This window comes from Galeopterus variegatus, unplaced genomic scaffold, assembly GCF_000696425.1.
Source record: "Galeopterus variegatus unplaced genomic scaffold, G_variegatus-3.0.2 Scaffold6329, whole genome shotgun sequence".
Taxonomy (NCBI): domain Eukaryota; kingdom Metazoa; phylum Chordata; class Mammalia; order Dermoptera; family Cynocephalidae; genus Galeopterus; species Galeopterus variegatus.
Window position 1 is genome coordinate 40,828 of NW_007732440.1, and position 23,050 is coordinate 63,877.

Below are 23,050 nucleotides of genomic sequence, written 5' to 3' on the forward strand. Positions count from 1 at the left end.
AAAAAAAAAAAAAAAAAGAAAGAAAGTTAAGCCACTCTTTAGAGTGTATGATCAGTACATTATTTGAGCAAACAGGGTATATTAGGAATGCCAGATAATGATTCTGCATTTAAAGACATATTGGGAAAATAAGGGAATGTATTACTAAAACAAATGTATTAATTAGTAAACAGTACTTATTTGTTACAGATGATCTGCAACTCAGTGAGACACTCAAATACTTTTAGATGAGTGAAGACACGGGCTCCAGGAGATGCCTTACAATAATGATGATGTCCTCTTTCCCACTTCCCCACCAAAAGAGGAGTTAAAACTCTTACGGCTGGAGAATGAATTAAACTGGCAAGGAAGTAAATTGGGAATATACAAAATATTTGGCAACATATGAGATGTCATGCCTTCTCAGAGATTCAGTATACCTGGAGTGAACTAAGTAGAAGGCTTATTTTTGTTTTATAGGAACTACATTATTTTCAGTTCAGAATAGAATTGACCAGCCCCTAGTTTGTACTTGAAACATACCTTGTATCTTCACAAAAACTAACATTGACATCAAGAAACATAAAACTTGGTATTTTCTTTAGTTACCTGTTGTCTTCGTTTTTCCTCTTCAAGAGCAGCTTTGGCTTCTGCTTCTTTTATCTGTTTATATATATTTAAAAGTCAATTAACAATTTAATCATCAAATTTTATATAGAATTTTAAGATATTCCGAAGTAGGCTCCACTAACTTCTGGGAGGTTTATGTTGGAAATCATTTTTAAAAAATGTAAATGTTATACTGAGAAGTTTTACCAAGGCGCTATCAAATAGATTGGCAGTGGTGGTGGATGGAATGTTATACCTAATAGAAACGTTTTAGCTTAACAACTATAATAGATGTTATATTACAATTCAAAGAGTTAAAACACTGTAAAGTGAAGTACTTTTAAAATTGGATCTTCCCTCTTGTTAACATATTAAGAACCTAGAATAAATTATTAAATACCACTGTTTCCTTAGAGTTGAAACTGACCATTTACCTCAAATGCCCTATGGAAGGGAATCCATAGCTTAAAAGAAAATCAAGAGTTTTTTCATATATTGGGTTGATGGAGGGAAACTTAGATATAAACCAAAAAGAAAAGAATCCCCAAATTTTATTTTTGTATTAATTTAATCTAATTTTCAGAAGGCTGAAAATAAAAACATGAAAACAAAAGTCTATGTCCCAGAGCAAATACACTAACTGGCATAGAGGATAGAAAGCTTAGGCACATACTAGACAATAAAAAGCAGTGTGTGTAGTGGACTGAATTATGTCCCCCCAAAACTCATTAAAGCCTGAATTGTGTCCCCCAAGTTTGATATACAAGAAACTTAGCCCCTACTATGACTATTTAAGAGGGTGGGAAATCCTATTATGGTAATCGAAAGGTAGAGCCTCAAAGAGGTGGTTGGATTGTAGCATCGTGCAGTATGGAATGGATTACAAAGGGTGGTCAGGGGCGTGGTTCTGAGGGCTTTAAAAGAAGAAAGAAAAAAGGTTTGTCTTTCTCTCTCTCTACTCCATGATTTTTGCAATGTGATACCCTGCCATCATTGTCCCACCACAAGAGCCTCACCGGATGTGTTCCCTGGACTATGGCCCTCCCAGCCTCTGAAACTATAAGCCATGAATTCAGTTTTCTTTATAAATCACCCAGTTCTGAGTATTTTGTTATAAGCAACAGAAACGGACTAATACTCCGTGGATTCAAAATAGGTCTATAAAACTAGGCCTTTATTGCAAAAGCAAAATGATGAGATTTCAAGTTGTATTTAATAAGCACATAAATAAATGCACAACGTAAGTAGGTAAAGGTCATTAGCACATAAAAGAAATTTAATGAGAAATTACCTCAGATGCTTTACGCTTCATTTCCTTGCATGTTATGTCACATTCTATTGAAACTTGATTTTCACGTACCTTGTTGCATTGCAATTCCTACGAATAATCAAAATTTCAAATTTTAAAGGATCTTTACCTCAGAGTCCAAACTGTATGTCATAAAAAAGCAAACTTTATCTAACAACTTAAGTTTATAAGTATTATTTAACAGGTACGTTCATTAATATTTAATGATAATATGGTTGCAAGTATTAAACATCTTGGTTTAAATAGGGATTATTTCCTTATTTTCTCAATTAAAAAAGTGAATACCATAAAATTAAAATAATCCATTTAATAATTATTTACTATGTGCCAACTCAGTAATTATCAATTTAGCTCCAATTTCATTTTTTTAATTTACTTTTATTTATTGTTTCTAGTTATTCTTCTAAAGTTTCCAGGGAATAGAACATTCTAGAGCAGTGCTGTCCAACAGAGCTTTCTGGGATAATGGAAATGTTCTCAATCTTCACTATCCAATAGAGTAGCACTAACCACATATGGCTACTGAGCACTTGAAATTTAGCCAGTGAACCTGAAAAACCAAATTTTTAATATTATTTCATGTTAATTCATTAAAATTCACATTTAAATAGCCACATGTTGCTAGTGGCTACCAAACAGTATAGCTCTAGAAAGTTTTCTGGAGAGCTACAAATTTTTCTCTCAACTATTAAACCTTTTTTAAGTTTAGATGAAAATCATTCTAAAGCTTATGTTTGCACTTCACAGCCTCCTTAAACTGACAGAACACTAATCTACTCTCCTTTTTTGATGACGTGACATCCATACTATAATCAATTTTGTACTATGCTATAATAAAATAATGGACTACTGAGTTGAAAAGAACAGTGGTCCTTATATTAAATAATCCTAGACTCTGCTTTTGTAGTTCTTTTTTCTACCTTTTACTCATTCCCTATTTCTTGCTGCCAATGTCACTTTTGCTGTAAGTGTACCTATTTGTATTAGTTTCTCCGTTCTCACCACACCCTCAAACTCGAGTTTTTTAGTTCAAATCTACCACAGTTTAGAAACAAGATCACCAAATCCTATGAGTAAATATGTACATATCCTTTAGTGAAAGCACTTTATATGGCACGGAATTTTGATACTTAGAGGGGTATTTTCCCCCTAAGTTCTTCATTTTGGGCTAAAGTTGGTGATAAACATAGTCTTGTTTTCCAAGGATAGTCCAGACAAAGGATAATTAATATTAACAAACACTGGAGACAAAAATAAGACACTGCAGACAGTAAGTCTATCAGCCTAGAAGGAGGATTATGTCTTTTCTCATTCAAAAGGTACTTATAAAGTGCCTGTTACATGCCTAGCATTGTGACAGGGACAGGGAACACAATAAGGAAAAGAGTACAATAATCTACTAAGTGCTAAACAATAACGATAGTAATAACAGTTACAACTTATTAAACATCACAATCATTGTGCTATATAAGCATCACCTCTTTTATTTCTTTGAATAAATCTATGTATAAACTTTATTTTACAGATGAAGAAACAAGTTTACAAATATTCCTAGAATCAAAAAGCTCTAAGTTATGAACCTAGTACAAAGAAAGCCAAAAGGAAGGAGCACCTAAGTCTTCCCAAGGGAGTCAGGAGAAAGAAGACCTTCACAAATGAAGTGCTTGCACTGAGTATTCTAGTAAGCAGAGAGGTAAAGGGAAAAAACACTGTATTTTACACAGAAGAAATACATAAATTGCCACAGAATAAGGTGGAATATACCATATATGGTGGGTTACTTAAGTAACAGATTCACAGAAGAGACTGCTAGATAATAAGACTGGATGAGCAGGCAAAGGTCATATCATAGATTACCTTGTATACTGTCCACATATACATATGCATACACATTTCTTATAAAATGCATTTTTTCATAATTGATAAAGAAGCACTCAAAAATTCAGCTCAGCAAAGTAGGATGACTAGAGGCAAGGAAATTAGTTATAAAGTTGTTGCCAAAGCCCAGGAAAGAGCGGTCCTAAAGTACTAATAGGTGGCAAACTGCACTTGGACAAAACATGAGATTTCAGAGAAAACTTAAGATGTATCTCAGATTAAAAGTGGCTAAGTATTGGTTTTCATGAAAGGTGGTCAACTTAAATGTCTAAAACTTACAGATTCCACTCCCTAAGAGGTTCAGGCCTACAAATTTAAAATTTACTTATCGCAGGAAAATATACCAGGAGCAATGAAAATAAATAAAAAGCAAGGACCTAAAAAAGGATCCTCAATAAATATTTGTTGCCTTGATGAATAAAAGAGTGAATTTAAAGAGAAGAAAAGACTAGCTTTTGAGAATGACCATAGAAATATGAAGAAAAATGTAGTTATAACTATAACTGAGATAGGGTAAATCAGTGGTCAAGAAGAACGAAGTTTCAAAGGAGTCAACATCGCCAAAGGGGAAGTCAAGGAAAATGGGAATTGAAAAAATACTATTAGGCTACTATCTCTTTTTCCTTCATAATTTTGTTGAACAGTATGTAGTTTATTTCCACTTGGCCTGCCAATCATTCGTTTTTGCCCATTTACTTCTCCATTACCATTATTTTATCTTAAAATTAATTCTTTCCAAGTTTGAATGTAATTTTATTTTTATAAGGCTGTGCATATGAGGTTTTTTTAAGGCAACATTTTCAAAGGACAATATTGATGACCAAAAAAAAGTTTCATAAATAACAGCAACAGAGAGAGGTTAATTCCAGAACATTTCTTAATCACTCACATTGTGTTCCTTGTTCAAAGACCTCAAATTTAGAGCACATTGATTCTATCCAAAAAAGGGCATTGTGCTTCATTCCAACATAAAACAGTCCCTCTTCTACTACTGAATTACAGAAAAGTAAATTGCCAGAGCTGATTTTTAAAACAAGCATTTACAGAAATAGGCACATTTTAGTAATAATAAAAAGATTCTAAGAAATAATATCTTAAAATTAGAAGGCAAAAAATAAAGCCAAAGAACTACCAAAACATACAGACCAAAAAAACAACACAACACAAAACAAGAACAACTTACACAGAAAAGTATTTTCAATACCTTAAAATATTTACCTTTTTTATTCTTTTACAAGGACATCTAAGTTTTACCTTCTGGTTGCAATTAAAAGGACATTCACCAGGATGACACATCTCTTTACATCTATGACCACAAGGAAGCTAAAATAAAACCAAAATAATTGCAATCACATTCTCATCATCCTCCACCTCCCCCCACACTCCAGTAACTATTTTAAGAAAGAGTCCATCACATGTAGTTCTTCACAATTTCACTGACATCTTGACAGTCTCTCTTTTCCATGGCTGGGTCTTCTGCCTTCAACATATATAATCTCTTTTCTCTAAATCCTTCATTTGACCCTGCCATCTCATCTAACTACTACTCCATGAATCTCCTTGTCTTTCCACATGCAGTACAGGTAGAAGTTGTAGAAGACATTAATTGGGATGGTGCATGGTTTACCGCAATTTCCCCAGGGTCAATCAATCCTGGCTATGGGCTAATTTCTCAACTTTTTTCTTTTAGACATAAATTACTTTAATTACACAGACATTTTAAATATTCTCCCCAGCTCCACTCCAAGAGTTTAACTTACAACTAACCTTGTAGCTAGGTATGGCCATGTGACTAAGTTTTGGCCTATGGAACATAAGCAAGTGTAAGTGATTTGTGCCTTAAAGCATTTAAGACTGTATTTCCATACACTTCCCCGTGTGGTGGAAATGATGAAATCTGGAGCAATGATGAAAACCATGTGTTAAAGAGAGCAGAACTGCCCATCTAATGTGGATCCCTAGATGAATACATGGAGCGCAGTAACACACCTCCTTTCCTTATACTGTCATGTGAGAAAGAAAACTTCCTTGTCCTTAAGCCACTGTATTGTTACAACTGCTTAGCCTTTTACTCTAAAACATTTATCCTTGCCACTACATACATATTAAAACACATTATTTAGGTAGCCAGAACAACTCAGTAATTGCCATGATGTCTATGTGCTCCTTGTCTATCTTCCTATCCCAGTCAAGTCAAGCTTTCAAATAAAATGCTCTCTCCCCTGCCTATTCAAAGCTTATCCACACTTCAAGACATGGCTTAAATCACCATAAAGGCCTGATATGAGTTTGCCTACACCTAAATAAATAAGAGTAGCTATGTAAGTTTTGTAATAAATTAAGTAGTTATATAAATCTACTTCTAAACTGTTGTGACATTACTTAATGAATGTAAATAAAATATACTATTTTTAGGGGTTAAATACCAAAGTCATACTCCTTGAAACTGAATCCCAAATTCTTTGTTTACTAACTATGGGACCTTAGGCAAGTCACCTGACTTTTCTATCCCTCACATGTAAACCTGTGAGAAGTAATAGTACTTTATAAAGCTGTTGTGAAGATTAAATGTGTTCAATATATTTAGCTATCAGAATAAAAGTTATAGTAATAAGTTAGTTGAGGACAATCGTCTTACATTTCTGTGTCTCTCATCCTTTAATCCCTAACAATTATACATTACAAACAGTGAGCACCTCAATAAACATTTAAATTCTCCAATTTCTGATTTCTCTGATTCATCAGACTGATCTTTCAAACTACTGACTCCATCAACTTTAAGAAATTCAGAGTCCTTTTCCATTGTCTTTTGTTTCTCTAGTGTGCAACTAGGTTTGTTCTTTAATATTTAGCTGAGGCATTCATTCATACTAAAACTAAATTTGGATCACTCACACTGTGCATTTCCACTACTTATACCATAGGGCAGAGTACTGCTAGAATGAATTCTACACAAGGCATTCCTGGACATTTTGGTTTTGTTTTTCCCTACAGACAACACTAGGCTCTGAACACTGCTTAACAAGCTCGATAGTTATTTATTATCAAATACTTGCTACACAGTGGTTGTTTCAAGCCTTCATATTCCTTAACTTGACTCTCACCTTCATTCCTGTCAGTTTAGTCTGACTTCATAAAGAAGACAAACATTTCCCATTAGCTCATTACCTATTCTCTCTTCCCCTCAAAATGTCTCTATGTCCTCTGTTCTTTCCTTAATCTCTGAGGTAATTACATCAGTCATCTTCTCTAAAAGTAACTAACCACACTACTTGAACTTTAAATCAATGATTCTAAAGGGGAAAGAGAATAGGGAAGCATATCAGAATCAATAAATGAAAATCTTTTTGAAATGACATAAAGTCATGTCTATGTTGTCTTTGACTGGTCAGTGTTCTATTACTCCAATGGGTTGGAGGTTGATGAAAGGTTAAAAATCATTGATCTTGATGTTATATCATTCTGCCTCCAAAAAGACATCATATTCTTCACAATTTCACTGACATCTTGACAGTCTCTCTTTTCCATGGCTGGGTCTTCTGCCTTCAACATATATAATCTCTTTTCTCTAAATCCTTCATTTGACCCTGCCATCTCATCTAACTACTACTCCATGAATCTCCTTGTCTTTCCACATGCAGTACAGGTAGAAGTTGTAGAAGACATTAATTGGGATGGTGCATGGTTTACCGCAATTTCCCCAGGGTCAATCAATCCTGGCTATGGGCTAATTTCTCAACTTTTTTCTTTTAGACATAAATTACTTTAATTACACAGACATTTTAAATATTCTCCCCAGCTCCACTCCAAGAGTTTAACTTACAACTAACCTTGTAGCTAGGTATGGCCATGTGACTAAGTTTTGGCCTATGGAACATAAGCAAGTGTAAGTGATTTGTGCCTTAAAGCATTTAAGACTGTATTTCCATACACTTCCCCGTGTGGTGGAAATGATGAAATCTGGAGCAATGATGAAAACCATGTGTTAAAGAGAGCAGAACTGCCCATCTAATGTGGATCCCTAGATGAATACATGGAGCGCAGTAACACACCTCCTTTAGCCACAGCCATGGCTATGCTTGCTACCTGTTCCAGCTCCCTGTCTGTGGCTGCCTGCGCCAAGAGGAGCCCCTAGACTCAAGATGAGCCGATCAGATTTTCTCTCCTGGAAATCTGAAAACTTGAAAGGTAGAGATGGTGGCTTGAAAAGTCATGTTATTACAAAGCCCCCTGATACCAAGCCCCGTGGGGCTGCACAGATCCTACCCTTCCCAAAGCTTGGCTATATGGCATTTCCTTCAGAATCTGTGAACTGTTCTCTAATATCCTCCAAATACAAGGGGTCTTCAAAAAGCTCATGGAAAGATTCAAATTATCTTTTAATTCCATTTTTCCATGAACTTTTTGGAGTACCTGCATATATCTTCTTTTTGCCATAAGTTAGCCACAATTGATTTTGCAGCTTGCAACTAGAAGAACTGAAATATGTCCTGAAGCACACTGTGCTGGTATCCAACATATGTCCCACAGGTAACATCACTAATCCTGAAAGGTATTCAAATTCACTAGTAATCAGGGAAATGTAAATTAAAAACATAACAAGATGCAAAAAGACCGGTAAAATTTTTTTTAAAATGCCAAGTATTGACAAGGATGTGAAACAATAGGAATTTTCATAAACTGCAAGTTGGGAAACTTTCTAATAATTTTTTTTTTTTGATTGTACGTATCTGTGGGATACAGAGTTGAACAGCAATGCTCGTATGCCATATGTGATGCTCACATCAAAATAATTATTATATTCAGTAATATACACTATCACTGCTATTCGTCACCCTTTACCCATTTATCTCCTTTACCCATTTTCCCCCACCCCTTCCTACTTCCAGCAACCTCAGTTCTAGAAGTTTTTTGAAAGTTCAATGTATTATTATTGTGAATGTTGTATCTTTCTTTCTTTTATTTATATGTTTATTTCCCACTTATGATTGAAAACATACGGTATTTCTTTCTGTGCCTGGCTTATTTCACTTAATATAATTTTCTCTAAGTTCATCCATGTTGCCACAAATGGCAATATTTCATTCTTTTTTACAGCTGAGTAATATTCCATTGTGTATACCACATTTTTCTTACCCAGCTGTCCAACAAGGGACATTTAGGTTGGTTCCAACTCTTGACTACTGTAAAGACAGCTGCAATAAACATGGGGGCACAGGTATCTCTTTGACATGATGCTTTCCATTCCCTTGGGTATATACCCAGCAGTGGAATTGCTGGATTGTATGGCGGTTCTATCTGAAGTTGTTTAAGGAATCTCCATACCATTTTCCATAATGGCTACACCAATTTACAGTCTAATAATTTTCCATAATTGGAAAATTTACTAATTATAAATTGGTACAACCATGTTGGAAATCAAACTGACATTATTTGTTAAAGGTGAAATTATACATTCCCTATGATTAAGCAATTGCACTACTACATGCTTACAAAAATGTGTGCACACATGCTCCAGGATGCACAAGCAAGAATGTTCACAGCAGTATTTTTGATAACAATCTGAAGTGGAAAGAATCCAAATGTCTACCCACAGTAAAACAAATAAACTACGGTGTATTCATATGATGGAATAAATAGACTACAGTTACATGAAATAAAAATGACAAACATATATAAGAACACACAGGACAGAGAGAGGGAACTGCAGTCAGACAGTTCCCAATGGTCTGTGTTTTAGATTTCTGAGATGACAACAAAACTTTATTTTTGATCTGGGTGAAGTTATGTAGTATTCACCTTTTAACTACTTCTTAAACTATACATACATGTGTTATGTACTTTTCAGTATAAATTCATTGTTTAAAAAAATCAAATCACATGACCATGTCCCTGTTAGATGTGAAAATTATGTGTTATCTCAAAACCCAGGTTACATTCTGAAAGAACTGAAAAGTAGTTACAAAGAAAGCTGATTAGAATGAGTAATATATAATGACTCTACCTTCATTACAGATTTCACAGCAAAAACTAGAAGTTTTTCTAAAACATCCATTCCTGGTTTTCATTCAAAAATGAGATGTCCTACCCTTTCAAAGTGTCTTCTACTCTATTCAGCCCTAAACAACCTTCTGCTATCACTTCAGTAAGTCACAGCAGATGGTTTACCATAACCAATACTGTCTAAATCAAAATATTCCACTTTAATCTCAATAATAAGAAAAGCTTTCTTTCAAAAGAATTAAGAGAAGCTTGCAAAACAGTATTCTTTGTGGATAAATACCCATACCATCATTAGCATAGCTAGCACATATACAGCATTTACCATGGACTAGGACCTTTACATATTATTACCTCATTTAATTTAATAGCACTCTGAAGTGGGTATTATTATTGCCCCATTTTATATATGAACAATCTGAGTTACAGAAAGGTAATTAATTTGCCCAAGTAAAAAGTAGAAAAGTTTATGTGGGAATAACACTAGATTCAGAAATAATTTATAAAAGTAGAAATATCGCATGATCTCCTTTATACGTGGACTCTATAAAAAGCTGAACTCATAGAAGTAGAGTAGAATGGTGTCTACCAGGGTGGGGGGAGGAGAGAAGGGAGGTTGGGGAAATATTGGTCAAAAGATACAAAATTTCAGTTAAGACAGAAGGAATAAGCAAGAAATCTATTGTATAACACGGTGCTACAGTTAGTAACAATATATTGTATCCCTGAAAACTGCTGAGAGTAGATTTTAAGTGTTCTCACTACAAAAAATAAATGTGAGGTAATGCACATATTAGCTCCATTTAGTCATTCCACAATTATACATATTTCCAAATATGCTGTACAAGAATATACAATTTGTCAATTAAAAATTAAAAAAATAAAATAATTTCAGCCCTGTACCATATTAAATAATATAAATAAACAAAACTTCTATTTGGTTCCTCTTTTATATCTCCTAAAAAAGAAAAGTAGAATATGTATATGGGGCATAGTTGAAAGGTGCAGTTATGGCATCTTTATATTTTCATTTAGTTAAATTCAAACCTAATTAACACAGTCCAGAAGACACATGAAGTGTATATCAAAGAAGCAGTGGAGCTGGATATGTTTATGCCATTCCCACAATTCATTCTTTCATTCACATTCAATAAACATTTACCAACAGCCTAATTGTGTACAATCAGGGAACTAGACACTGGATACAAAGACAAATATGACATAATCCCCGCCCACAACAACTCTACTATAGGAGAAAATAAATAAGAATTTGTCAGTATATCAGAATTTATCAAAATCCTATACCTTAACTTTGAGTACAAGATACCTCCTCCAGATTCAAAGTGACATACTTCTTGGTTGATCCTAATTATGATTTGATTCTGTAGCTCAGGGGTTCTCAAAGCATGCTCATAAACAAACATTATCACCATTACTTAAGAGCTTATTAAAAATGAAAATCTGGGGCCCAACTTCAAGCCTACAAAATCAGAAACTCCAGAGTGGAGCCCAATGGTCTGTGTTTTAGCAAGCCCATGAAGTGATTCTCATGCATACTAAAGTTTGAGAATTGCTGCTGTAGCATCACCAATGTCAAGAGGACATAAACCAAAATAAGTTCTACTAGAGACACTAAAATTCACCTGTCCACTCCTAGATTCCAAACTATATTCCAAACTATAACTACCATTTGCACTGCTCCCAACCTATGAACATATTTTTCAAGAAAGCACAAGGAAATCCTAGCAATACAGGGAATCCAGAATGATATAAAATCCAAAATCATGAAAACGGATACCAATTTTTTAAATAAACAGTACCCACTCATCTAGTCCTATCAAATGTCATAACAGCATCACAATTTAATCATAGCAAGTTGGCCAGTTAGCTCAGTTGGTTAGAGCATGGTGCTATTAACCAAGGTCCAGTTTTCAATCCTATCCTGGCCTGCCATCAAAAACAAACAAAAAACTTAATCATAGTTAAAACAATGCTAAACTGCAAATCAGCAACCCCTGAATTAAGTTATCATATTTCTAACTATAAAACCATACCAAGTTACTGAGTCAGATTAAATAAAATATTCTCAAATGTTTATTACCTGGAATCTGAATTGGAATGGAAGAAAACTTACCTTAACAAGGGAAAATTCAAGATTTGAAGAATTCAAAAAATTAAATTTGAAATATCCCATACCCCTAGTTGCATTTATATAACAAAGACAGGATTATTTAAATAATCATTTATTGCTTCAAATGGTCTTTTTATGATCTTACATAAATTGTAAAACTCTCGGGTTCAATTCCTAACAGTTCTTGAAATAAACAGAAATCCATTAAAAACTGGTCCAAAGCTTTAAAAAGGAAATATTAACAAAAAGGCATATAAAGCATTGATTCTTGCTTTATATTCAATAAAAGACTGACTACTGTATTTACAACTTAGCTGTCATCTCTGACTATAAATAGGATGAGAAACACTCATAAAAACAAAGAATTTAAAGATAAGAGGTACTATTTAGTACATCTGTAAGTCTAAAGGACTCCTCTTTAAATGTCGATTCAAATCAAATAATTGTCACTGTCCCACTCTAAACAACAAAAAAAGAAGCACGTTCCCGTTCCAATTAGCCAAATGTAGATGGACTACTTTGGTTTCTCAAATTATTGCCAGGATAAATCACTAGTAAAGTTTTACCTTTTTACCCTGAACAATTTTTTCAAAACACTTTTGATGCAATACTTAAGCATCTAAATCTTTAAAAACACAACTTTACATATGAATACTTTATACTAATTTAATATAATAATTAACTTTAAAGATTAATTATCTGAATGACACCAGCACTAAAGGCCATAATGAAAATATACAGAGGTATCTTCTAAGATACTATCTTCAAAATGCTGTGGATGTGAATGTCTATCCTACACTATGCTAATACCACAGATGCATACACAAGCATGCACACATACACACACACCTATTTTTTAAAATAACCTACTATGGAATTTACTGTCTAACAGCCCACACAGTTCTTATTTATATTTTAAGTCTGAATCACATTTTGGAGGGTAAGCACTAGGTCAATACTCTATTATATAAAGTATTTAAGCTATCTTTACAATTGCTTTCTTAAAGAAAAAAATCTTCAAAGGGTCTTTCCTAGTCCTAATATCCCCAAATTTCATAAAGAGATGTGCATCTACCATAACTATGTGTTACATTTTTATAGACATCAATCATATTTTCCTTTAACAACCCACACTTCTAGTGGGTCCAGAAAAGACCTAAAATAAGACAACCAAACAAGAAAAAAAAAAAAATCCAAGAGAAATTATACCCAAGGAACAAAACTTAAATGGTCCTATATTAAAGCTTACCTCTTTAGGGCACTGATTTCTGCAACAACTGAGGAGGTTCTTTTCATTTACATCAGCTGTAGTTATTTTTCTAAAAGTAGGAGAGAAAGTTTTGATGACATTCAAATTTTTCTAAAAATAATTCACAATTTTAAACATGTCCATAAGATTATCTTATTTCTTATTTCTCTATCTGTAACAATTATCTCCAAATTACTTTACTGTTCTGATAACAAACCATCCAGTCCTTTATCTACTACCAACAAGTCAAATACCAAAAGGATAATCACTGTTAAGATGGAAGTATAAAATGCACACAAAATAACAACTGTGCCTGGGCTCTTTTTAATAGTTCCAGCTACTATCTTTTCTCATAGATCATTATAATTCATATTCTTAATGCATCCACATAAAAAAATTAAAACTAGTGATTTAACATGTTACTTCAAATTGAAGAATTTAGGCAATTCAGTGAGAAGTGCAGTAAGCTTATTTAAAAAGCTTGGTTGTTTGGGGGTTGGCTATCTATTGATGTTAGAAATTAATTCATTGTAGATCTGATCATTTTAGACCTGTCCGTGCTTTTATATCTGACTCAGAGGTTAATTCAGAAAAAAGTCACAGACACAAAGGAATAAACCTACTTTCTAATGGATAATTGAACAGAATCCAATAGACACTGCATGTGTCAGTAATTAGTGACAATCTAAAACTTCCTATCTATGTGTCTCACTTTTCTCTTCCCCATTACTTTTCTTCTCCTTTCCTATATCCTTTCTTTTCTTGCTTTTCCTATTCTTCATAACCAGACTAACTGCCAAAATACATGTTTAGCCCCACTAATGTTAATAAAACTGTTATCTTAAATATATATTAAATTAACTATAAACGTACTCTAAAGTAGCATTTCAATTTTCTTGGCAAAGTTTTTATGCTGGCTCTATTAAAAATTGTTGCATATTTTTAATTCTTGCAAGTAGGGTATTCACTTCTGAACTTAAAAGTTAATATCATTTTGTTCTTGTTACTCTGATTAGAAATAAACTAACTTTTCAATGCCTGTTTCACATCCAATTTCTATAGAATTTACACAGCAGAAAGAGACTGAAAGGAAAAGATGACTCAAAATAATTCACTGAATTGAAAGTAAATGAAATTTTACTTTCATGTTTTACAAACACGAGGGTACTTCAAAAAGTTCATGGAAAAATAGAACTGAAAGATAATACGAATCTTTCCATCAACTTTTTGAAGTACCCTCATACTGAGAATAAAGAATTCTATATAAAAACATACACATTAACATGCATTTAAGAAAAGAAAAGAATTTCTGGAGTTCTAAGGTAATGGAAGCCACCTCAATCCAAATTATCCACACATTCCCCCAAAAAACCATACATCTCATTAATGACAAAGAAAATAAATCCTATGACCCCAGCATTAACTAGGAGATAACTAGGGGTTTCTACAAACCCCAAATTACCCATAGTAGCAAAATAAATACCACTTCTTAGTAGAACTATTTTTCAAACTCCCAATGCCAGTCTTTTCAGAGAGCTAGAGGAGTTCTGGAAAACTGAACAGAAAAGAGGAGACAGCTAAAATCACACCAGAAAAAGAAAGTACACCGAAGTGTAAAAATATTTTTTTAAAAAATCCTGGTAGATGAGTGCACTAAAGGGAATGAACTTTGAAAAGTGCACACAATTCAAGTAAGAAATCTTGGAAAGACAACACTCTAGGATGAAGAAGGCAAAAAGGAAAAGCACCTTTTGGAAACCTAGGAAAAGAAAGGAAATTTAGGATCCTGCAAGATCAAAGAAAACCAAAGCAAAAGAAAGACGCATAACTCCTCTTCCCAACACCACTCTAAAAAGCCAACCATTAAAAAAATTATATTTTGCTACAGTGACAGAAGGCAGCGATCATCTAGAAATCTTGTAAACAATGCAAAACCTCTAGCTCTGTCCACAAAAATAAAGAGACATAATGGATATGTAGAAAAAACTACTACAGAAAATAGAAAATGATTTCAGCTGATGAAAATCCGTTCCTATTCCCCACCCAAAAATGAATTACAAAGAAGATGAAAACTGGAACACAAACATTCTAAACTGAATTAAATATCACCAAAGAAGCATTTGGAGGAAAAGGAAAGAGTCAACAAGGCCTCCTTATAAGACTGGCTCTTGGCTGATACCTGGGAACCTGGACTCTGGGAGGGTTCCTATCATTCCCAGAACTGATAAAAGCAGCTAACTATGCCTAAACTGTTTACACAAACCAATGTTCATGCTGATTGGCTGCTTTCCTTCTGGAACCTGGGACTTTGGTACATGCTAGGCAGACTGCCTATATGATCTGCTACCAATAAACACCCTGGGTGCTGAGTCTCTAATGAACTTCTCTGGTTGGCAGTATTTTACAAGCATCATCACAACTCAGTGCTGAGAGAGTGCTGGGAGAATTAAGTACATCCCAAGTGATTCCACTGGGAGAAGACTTTGGAAGTTTGTGCCTGGTTTCTCCAGGACTTCAGTCCATGTGCCTTTTCTCTTTGCTGAATGTGCTTTGTATCTGTTTGCTCTAATAACTCATAGCTGTGAGTGTAACTATATGCTGAAATCCTGTGAGTTTTCCCAGCAAATTACCAAATGCGAGCATGGTCATGGAAACCTTCAACACGCCACCACCACAAATCATAAAATCAAAACCTAAGAACATAAACAGGGAAGAAAAAAGAAGAAGAAATGAACAAAGGCTGATTGAATTTAAGAAGGAAATCTTTTATGTACAAGTCAAATTTTGACAGAATGAAATTCTAGTTTGACACAATTATTTGAACAATCTGTTATAGGAGTTTTTCTCTCATTTTTTTAAAAAAAGCAATGATACAATTTTTTTCCAACAAAATCTTACACAGAATTGCCAAATGAAATGTAAGAGAACTAGAATTTCCCTGGTTTAAATCAGAGTAAAATATCTAGGAGGTGGAGTATTCTACATTTCTTCCTTCCTGGTCTCTATGGAAAGATCTAGGCCTCTAGAATCTAAGGAACACAACTAAACAACATTCCTTATAGTAAAGTATGAAAGGTCCTGAATTATTTTTTTTAAAAATTCAAATAACTTTAGTAAAACAAGAATATTTCTTCAGTCCACTTACCTACATTCAACATATAAGCTTGTGATCTTGCAGTGACATTTTATTCTAAGCATCTGAACACAAGGTGGACATTCTCCAGGGTGACATGGCAAAACACATGGATGAGGACAACCCAGTGGCCGTGATTTAGAGCACCCTTCTTCACAATGAAGGCATTCTGGGCCAGCCTGAAAAACACCAAGGAAATAAACCACCTAAGTACAGAAGTTTAACATTTCTATACATTAAACTTATAAAATTTACACATCTCAGTAAAATAAAGTACTTCTATAGCTCTTAGAAATGCAGTTAATAAAATGGTACATGCTGTCATTCATCTTAAAAATATTCAAAATGAAGAATAACAAGACTGTCAGTATGACCATTATTCATATAGATTTTTATGCCCATGAGCGTCATTAAATCAAACTGCTTCACCTTTAAAATGAACTTTACTACATGAAGTATCCCTACTAAAAATGTAAATTAGCTCCTAAAGAATAGTTAGTGGTAGAAAAGATTATAGAGAGTAAAATACTAACAATTTCCATCCAACAAGCACAATCCTCATTAAACTGAAGAAAACAACACACTGTTAATACATAAATAAAAATTCCAAAGCACTCAACGTTCTGGAGATATTTATGTCATTTTGCCAAAGAGAAACACATATAGGGCTGGTCCGGTGGCGCACTGCTACAGTGCGCCGCTTGGGAGCGCGACGGCGCTCCTGCCGAGGGTTCGGATCCCACATACAGACCGGTTCCCGCTCACTGGCTGAGCGAGGTGCGGGCGCAACACCGAGGGTTGCGATCCCGTTGCCGGTCCCGGTCAGGTACGGGCGCGACACTGAGGGTTGCGATCCGTTGCCGGACACGAAAAAAGACAAAAAGGAAAAAAAAAAAAAAGAGAGAGAAACACATATAGAGTGAAAAAGGAGAATGATCAGTAGTTTATTTCTGAATAACGAACTAAAGTGAAATTACGTTTACAAATAAATGTACCTCAATATAACTTAAAAAGGCACCTCTCTCTGCTCTAGTAATTTAATGATGTAACCAGTATTAGAATCTACTAAAGAAGGTTAAAGATTTTTATTGCAGGATACTGTTTGTTTTCACATTTATGCTTAAGATAAAATAGGTCAGGGATCTATTGACATGGACACTAAGTCTTAAAGATTAAACATTTTTATTATCATTCCTAAATACAGCTATAAGTACAGTAATTATTCTCAATGAAATTCTAAGCTATTTTTTTGACATTTAGGATTAAAAAGTGTTTCAAAGTCATAAAAATGTTCTTCTATAAATAATTTCTTTTTCTTTCTTTTTTTTTTTTTAAAGATGATCGGTAAGGGGATCTGAACCCGTAGCCTTAGTGTTATCAGCACCACACTCTCCCAAGTGAGCCACGGGCCAGCCCTAATTTCTATTCTTTTAGATTTTAAAAAGTATATTCATTTATTCCACAAATACTTATTCAGCATTTATGTGCCAGGCATTGACACAGGCAGAACGGATGGGACAGATCCCTGGAACTTACATTTAAGTGGGGAGGTAAAGAACATAATATAATGCCTTTTTAAGTACTCAAAAGAAAGATAAAGTAGGATAAGAGAGAGTGACGGTAACAAGAAGAAAGACTGATAAAGTGCATGTCTGAAAAGAAATTGAGATAAATGGGGAGACAGCCACAAGAATGGAGAGTTCCAGAGAAAAGAAATAATAATCGTGAAGGCTCTGAGGTAAGAACAAATGTGGAATGTTCAAGAAACAGCAAGAACAAAAGCAGAAGCAAGCAAGCAATAGAGTGATGAGTAGTCAGATGAAAGGTAGGTAAGGCAGTCAGGAATTAGATCATCATAGAGCCTTACATGCCATCATAAGGCCTCTGGATTTTAATCTGAGTGTGACTGACAGCTACCAAAGGGCATTGAGTGGGGAGGTAACACCTGTTTTACATTTTTTAAAAGATGAATCTGGTAATATAGTAAAACCTAAGTGGGAACAGAAAGGTTGGTTGGGAAAATATTGCAGAAATCTAAATAAGAGGCAATGGTGGCTTAGTGAGCATGTTTAGGGTAGAGGTTATGAGAAATGATCAGATTCAAGATCTAGTTTGAAGATAAACCTAAGAGGATTTTCTATGGGACAAAATAATGAAGGTAAGAAAGAAATCCAGCATGATTCCTATGTCTTTCATCTGTGCAGCTGGGTAAAAATGGTAATATAGCTTTGAATCTCTGCAATGGGAAAGACTGGGGGGAAGGATAGGCAATGAATCACAAAATATGCAACTAGAACCAAAGTTAACACACATAATCTATTTCATTTGCTCTTCCTAGCTATTGGTACACCTGCAATAACCTTGTATTTAAATAATATGAGTAGAAGAACATACTAAGCTGGGAGTTAAGAGATCAGGGATACTACTTTCTGATTTGCTACTGTCTTCTTACATGATCATGGACAAATAACTTGACAATATTAAGCTTCAGTTTCCCTATCTGCAAAACAAGAATTACACTGATAACATAAGGTTCCTTCCAGTTATGGGGGAAAAAAAAAATCACTGAATCTACACTTGCTACAATATCTTCCTGGATCACTTCCAATATCAACTATTATCTTCTAGGAAAAACTATCTTAATTAGGAAATACAGTAAGTCTGGCTGTAATATCTTACGCAGTTCTCATTAAAAAAGAAAAATAGAAGTTTTAACCCAGGGAGCAATGTAGAGATAATCCACAATAATTCCCTAATCAGTCATAACAGCTTTGAAAATGAGTTTTTTCAGACTCATTTGATGTTCTGAAAATCAACAGGAAGAAAGCCATTAGGCAGATATACTCTAACTAGTTAAAAGGACTTTAAATCATTATCATTATTTGTTAGTTTAATTTTATAATTCCAAATCATTTTCATTTTATCATGAATTTCTACTGAGAATCAAGGTATAGATTGATGAAGAAATTATAAGCAATACATTTACATGTACAAGAGTACTTCAAAATGTTCAATGAAAGATTTGTATTACCTTTCAATTCTATTTTTCCACAAACTTTTTGAAGCACCTTCATGTTTGCACATAAACAAGAATGATACTATCAGTACTTATGTTGACATGCATTACAATTACTAAATCAAAGAAAAAAGTCACTAAAAATGCAAGTTAAAATTTTAGTAACATAATTCATATTAGTAATTTAAGCATATATAAATTTAATGTTACTTAATGAAAAAGTGAAGGTTAAAATTTCTGGCTTATTTCTCATTAAGATACTTGCTAATATATTAGGATTCCCTATGAATGAAAGTCTAGAAAAAAACATTATTTTAAAAATAAAGTTTAATATTATTTAAAATTTGATTAGCTACATTTGTTCATCCTTGCAAAATGGCAATTTTTAAAGATATTTGAACAGTTGATTTCTCATATGCTCATAAAATGCCTTTAGTGAATTACACACACATACACACATTGCACATCTGTGATGCTCCTTCCTTCCCAATAAAAGATTGGGAATTTATTAAAATTGTGAATATCATCTATCATGTGTCATGTTTGAAAAATAGCTGAGAGCAAATTCTCTAGACTAAACTCAGAGATACGAATGGAAAGAAGTAGAGATGATATTGCTACCTGCTATCTAAGAAGATACCTATTTTCTATATTTTTTTTTTATAAAATCATACCCTATATATTAACACAGGTACAGTACATAAAGAGTTCCACATTAAAAGGCACATTATCATGAGCAAGCACAAAGATACAGAGCAGTATACACCAAGCCATTAAAGTCCATTGTCATAGGAAAGGAAAGGAAGGAGAAGGAGTGAGGGCAAGAAAGAGGAAAAAAACTAAAGCAAATGGAAAAATATTTATGGTATAATTGTTGAAAAAAATGTTTCAAGAATACTGTAAGCATATATACATTCAACCTAAGGCTATTACCTTGTTTTTGCCAATGCAGCCATCAATTTCAGTTACTTTGTGGCATTCTTTCATACATGTATGATTCTGACAATCTAAGGTTCGTCCACAAACTCTCTTACAAGAGTAGGGTCCTATAGCATGGCACGGTAATGGACTCACCTTTAAAAAAAAAAAAAAAAAAAGGGAGCAAAACACACACAATACACAGAAAACATTCTGGACCCATGTTCCCAAAATGACTCTGCTATCATTTGAAAACAAACTTTACAAAGTCTAATATGCTTTCATTAGTAATAATGTTGGTTATCAAAATCAAAATAACCTATCAAAAAATTCCAAAAAAACCAGATGCCAAGAAGCAAGACTTTCTATCCCTAAAAGGTAAATTCAATATAATGATTCTACAGTGAATGCACATCCACAGGCTAATTCTCAGATAAAAGCACTGTATATTTTTAAAATTAGTAGGCAAGCTCTTGTACTCTTTATACCACTGAAATAACAATACTTTTACTTTGTGGCTTTTTTTTTTTTAACTGTTGTTTTTTTTAATTTATTTTTTTAATTTTGACTTCTCAATATACATTGTAGTTGATTTTCATGAGCCTTTGTTACTTCTAACATCTCTGGTATAGAAGAGGTACAGCTTATAAGCTTTACTTAAAAATTGTGCCTACAACTCACCTCATGCTTTCCAAGACATTCCCTGCAAGGAAAGAATAAAATAATATCATTATAAATTCTTCAAAAAGGATATCTAAAGCAATGATAGTTTAATAAAACTAGTTTTATTAAGAATAAAAAATAAATATATGGAAATAATAAGCAATTATAGTAAGGCTGCAGGACACAAAATTAATATACAAAGGCCAACTGCCCTCTCATATATTAGCAATGAACTATTGGAATACGAAATTAAAAATGCAACACTATATTAGCACACACAAAAAAATAAAATACTTGGGTGTAAACTTAACAAAATAATACACAAGATCTATATGAGATAAACTACTAAAAAATGCTGATGAAGGAAACCAAACATCTAAATAGTGAGATATTCCATGTCCATGAAGGCTCACTATTCTTAAAATGTCACTTTTTCACAATTTGATCTAGATTCAATGCAATTCCAATCAAAATCCCAGCAATTGATTTTGTGGATATCAACAAAGTGATTCTAAAGTCTATAAGGAATGACAACAGACCCAGAACAACCAACATGATTTTGAAAAACAAACTCAGAGGACTCACTACCCAAATTCAAGACTTGCTAAAGTTACCGGGGATCAAGACAGTGTGGTATTGATGAAAGAACAGACAAATAAATCAGTGAAACAGAACAGAGCCCAAAAATAAACCCACACAAACACAGTCAACTGATCTTTGAAAAAAGAGCAAAGGCAATTGAAAGGAAAAAGGATGTTCTTTTCAACAAATGGTTAGTGCTAAAATGGACATCCACTTGCAAAAATATCTTCCACTTGCAAAAAAAATCTAGACAGACCTTAAACCTTTCACAACAGTTAACTCAAAATGGATGACACACCATGTGCAAAATGAAAAACTGTAAAACACAGGATAAGATCTAGGTGACCTTGGGTTTAGTGATGACTTTTTAGACACAACACCAAAAGCACAATCCATGAAAGAAAAATAGATAAGTTGAACTTTTCATTAAACTAAAAACTTCTGTTCTGTAAACACTGTATTTTTTTTTTAACAAGGATATGCACATTTATATGTTCAAATAACAAATGCATAAACTGGATAACAGATGAATAACAAAATACTCTGTAGAGAGTAGGGCTTCTAATTTTCACAAAAACTAGAAATGTAAAACATTAAAATTTACATATTTCATTTTATAATCTCTACAGTTATTTGAAATAGCTCCCTAAAGTCTTCCAAAAGCATGAAAATATCAAATTAATTTCAGAGGAAGATGAATGAACCTTACAAAGGCAAATTAATTTCTAAGCAAATCAAATAAATGATTCCTTTAATAAAAAGAAATCAAGAACAGAAATTAAATGCCTAAGTTTAGTAACACAAATTACATTTAAAAAAACCAATAAAACAGGGCCAGCCCGGTGGCGCACTGCTACAGTGTGCCGCTTGGGAGTGCGGCGGCGCTCCCGCCGAGGGTTCGGGTCCCACATATAGACCAGCCACTCACTGGCTGAGCAAGGCGCGACACCGAGGGTTGCGATCCCGTTGCCGGTCCCGGTCCGGTACGGGCGCGACACTGAGGTTTGCGGTCCGTTGCCGGACACGAAAAAAGACAAAAAGGAAAAAAAAAAATAATAAAAAGAAATCAAGAACAGAAATTAAATGCCTAAGTTTAGTAACACAAATTACATTTAAAAAAACCAATAAAACAGGGCCAGCCCGGTGGCGCACTGCTACAGTGTGCCGCTTGGGAGTGCGGCGGCGCTCCCGCCGAGGGTTCGGGTCCCACATATAGACCAGCCACTCACTGGCTGAGCAAGGCGCGACACCGAGGGTTGCGATCCCGTTGCCGGTCCCGGTCCGGTACGGGCGCGACACTGAGGGTTGCGATCCGTTGCCAGTCACGAAAAAAGACAAAAAAAGGGGGAAAAAAAAAAAACAATAAAACAGAATACAAACACCAGGACACTTCAAAAAGTTCATGGAAAAATGGAATTGAAAGATAATGGAAATCTTTCCATGAACTTTGTTTGTTTGTTTAAATTTTTCTTTTTTTTTTTAAAGGACTAAGATCACAGAAAATATGTTCCCTGACCACAATAACAGAAGAAAATTTAGAAAACTCACAAATGTGTGGAAACTAAACAACACTCTCCTAAATA

The 23,050-nt window shown here is 34.0% G+C and overlaps 1 protein-coding gene across 2 annotated transcripts in view; it reads right to left on the minus strand.

Moving 5' to 3' along the window:
- Positions 1-23,050, minus strand: part of NFXL1 (nuclear transcription factor, X-box binding-like 1) — a 62,837-nt gene that overhangs the window by 3,975 nt on the left and 35,812 nt on the right. The window contains exons 15-21 of one of the 2 annotated variants that reach the window (XM_008590722.1): positions 20,904-20,925; positions 20,238-20,378; positions 16,301-16,467; positions 13,156-13,225; positions 4,994-5,098; positions 1,880-1,966; positions 589-642 (exon numbers count right to left, since the gene is read on the minus strand). In XM_008590722.1, the coding sequence (XP_008588944.1) occupies positions 589-642; positions 1,880-1,966; positions 4,994-5,098; positions 13,156-13,225; positions 16,301-16,467; positions 20,238-20,378; positions 20,904-20,925 (646 nt within the window). The remainder of the gene's footprint in view (positions 1-588; positions 643-1,879; positions 1,967-4,993; positions 5,099-13,155; positions 13,226-16,300; positions 16,468-20,237; positions 20,379-20,903; positions 20,926-23,050) is intronic. The other variant, XM_008590723.1, reaches the window with a different exon arrangement.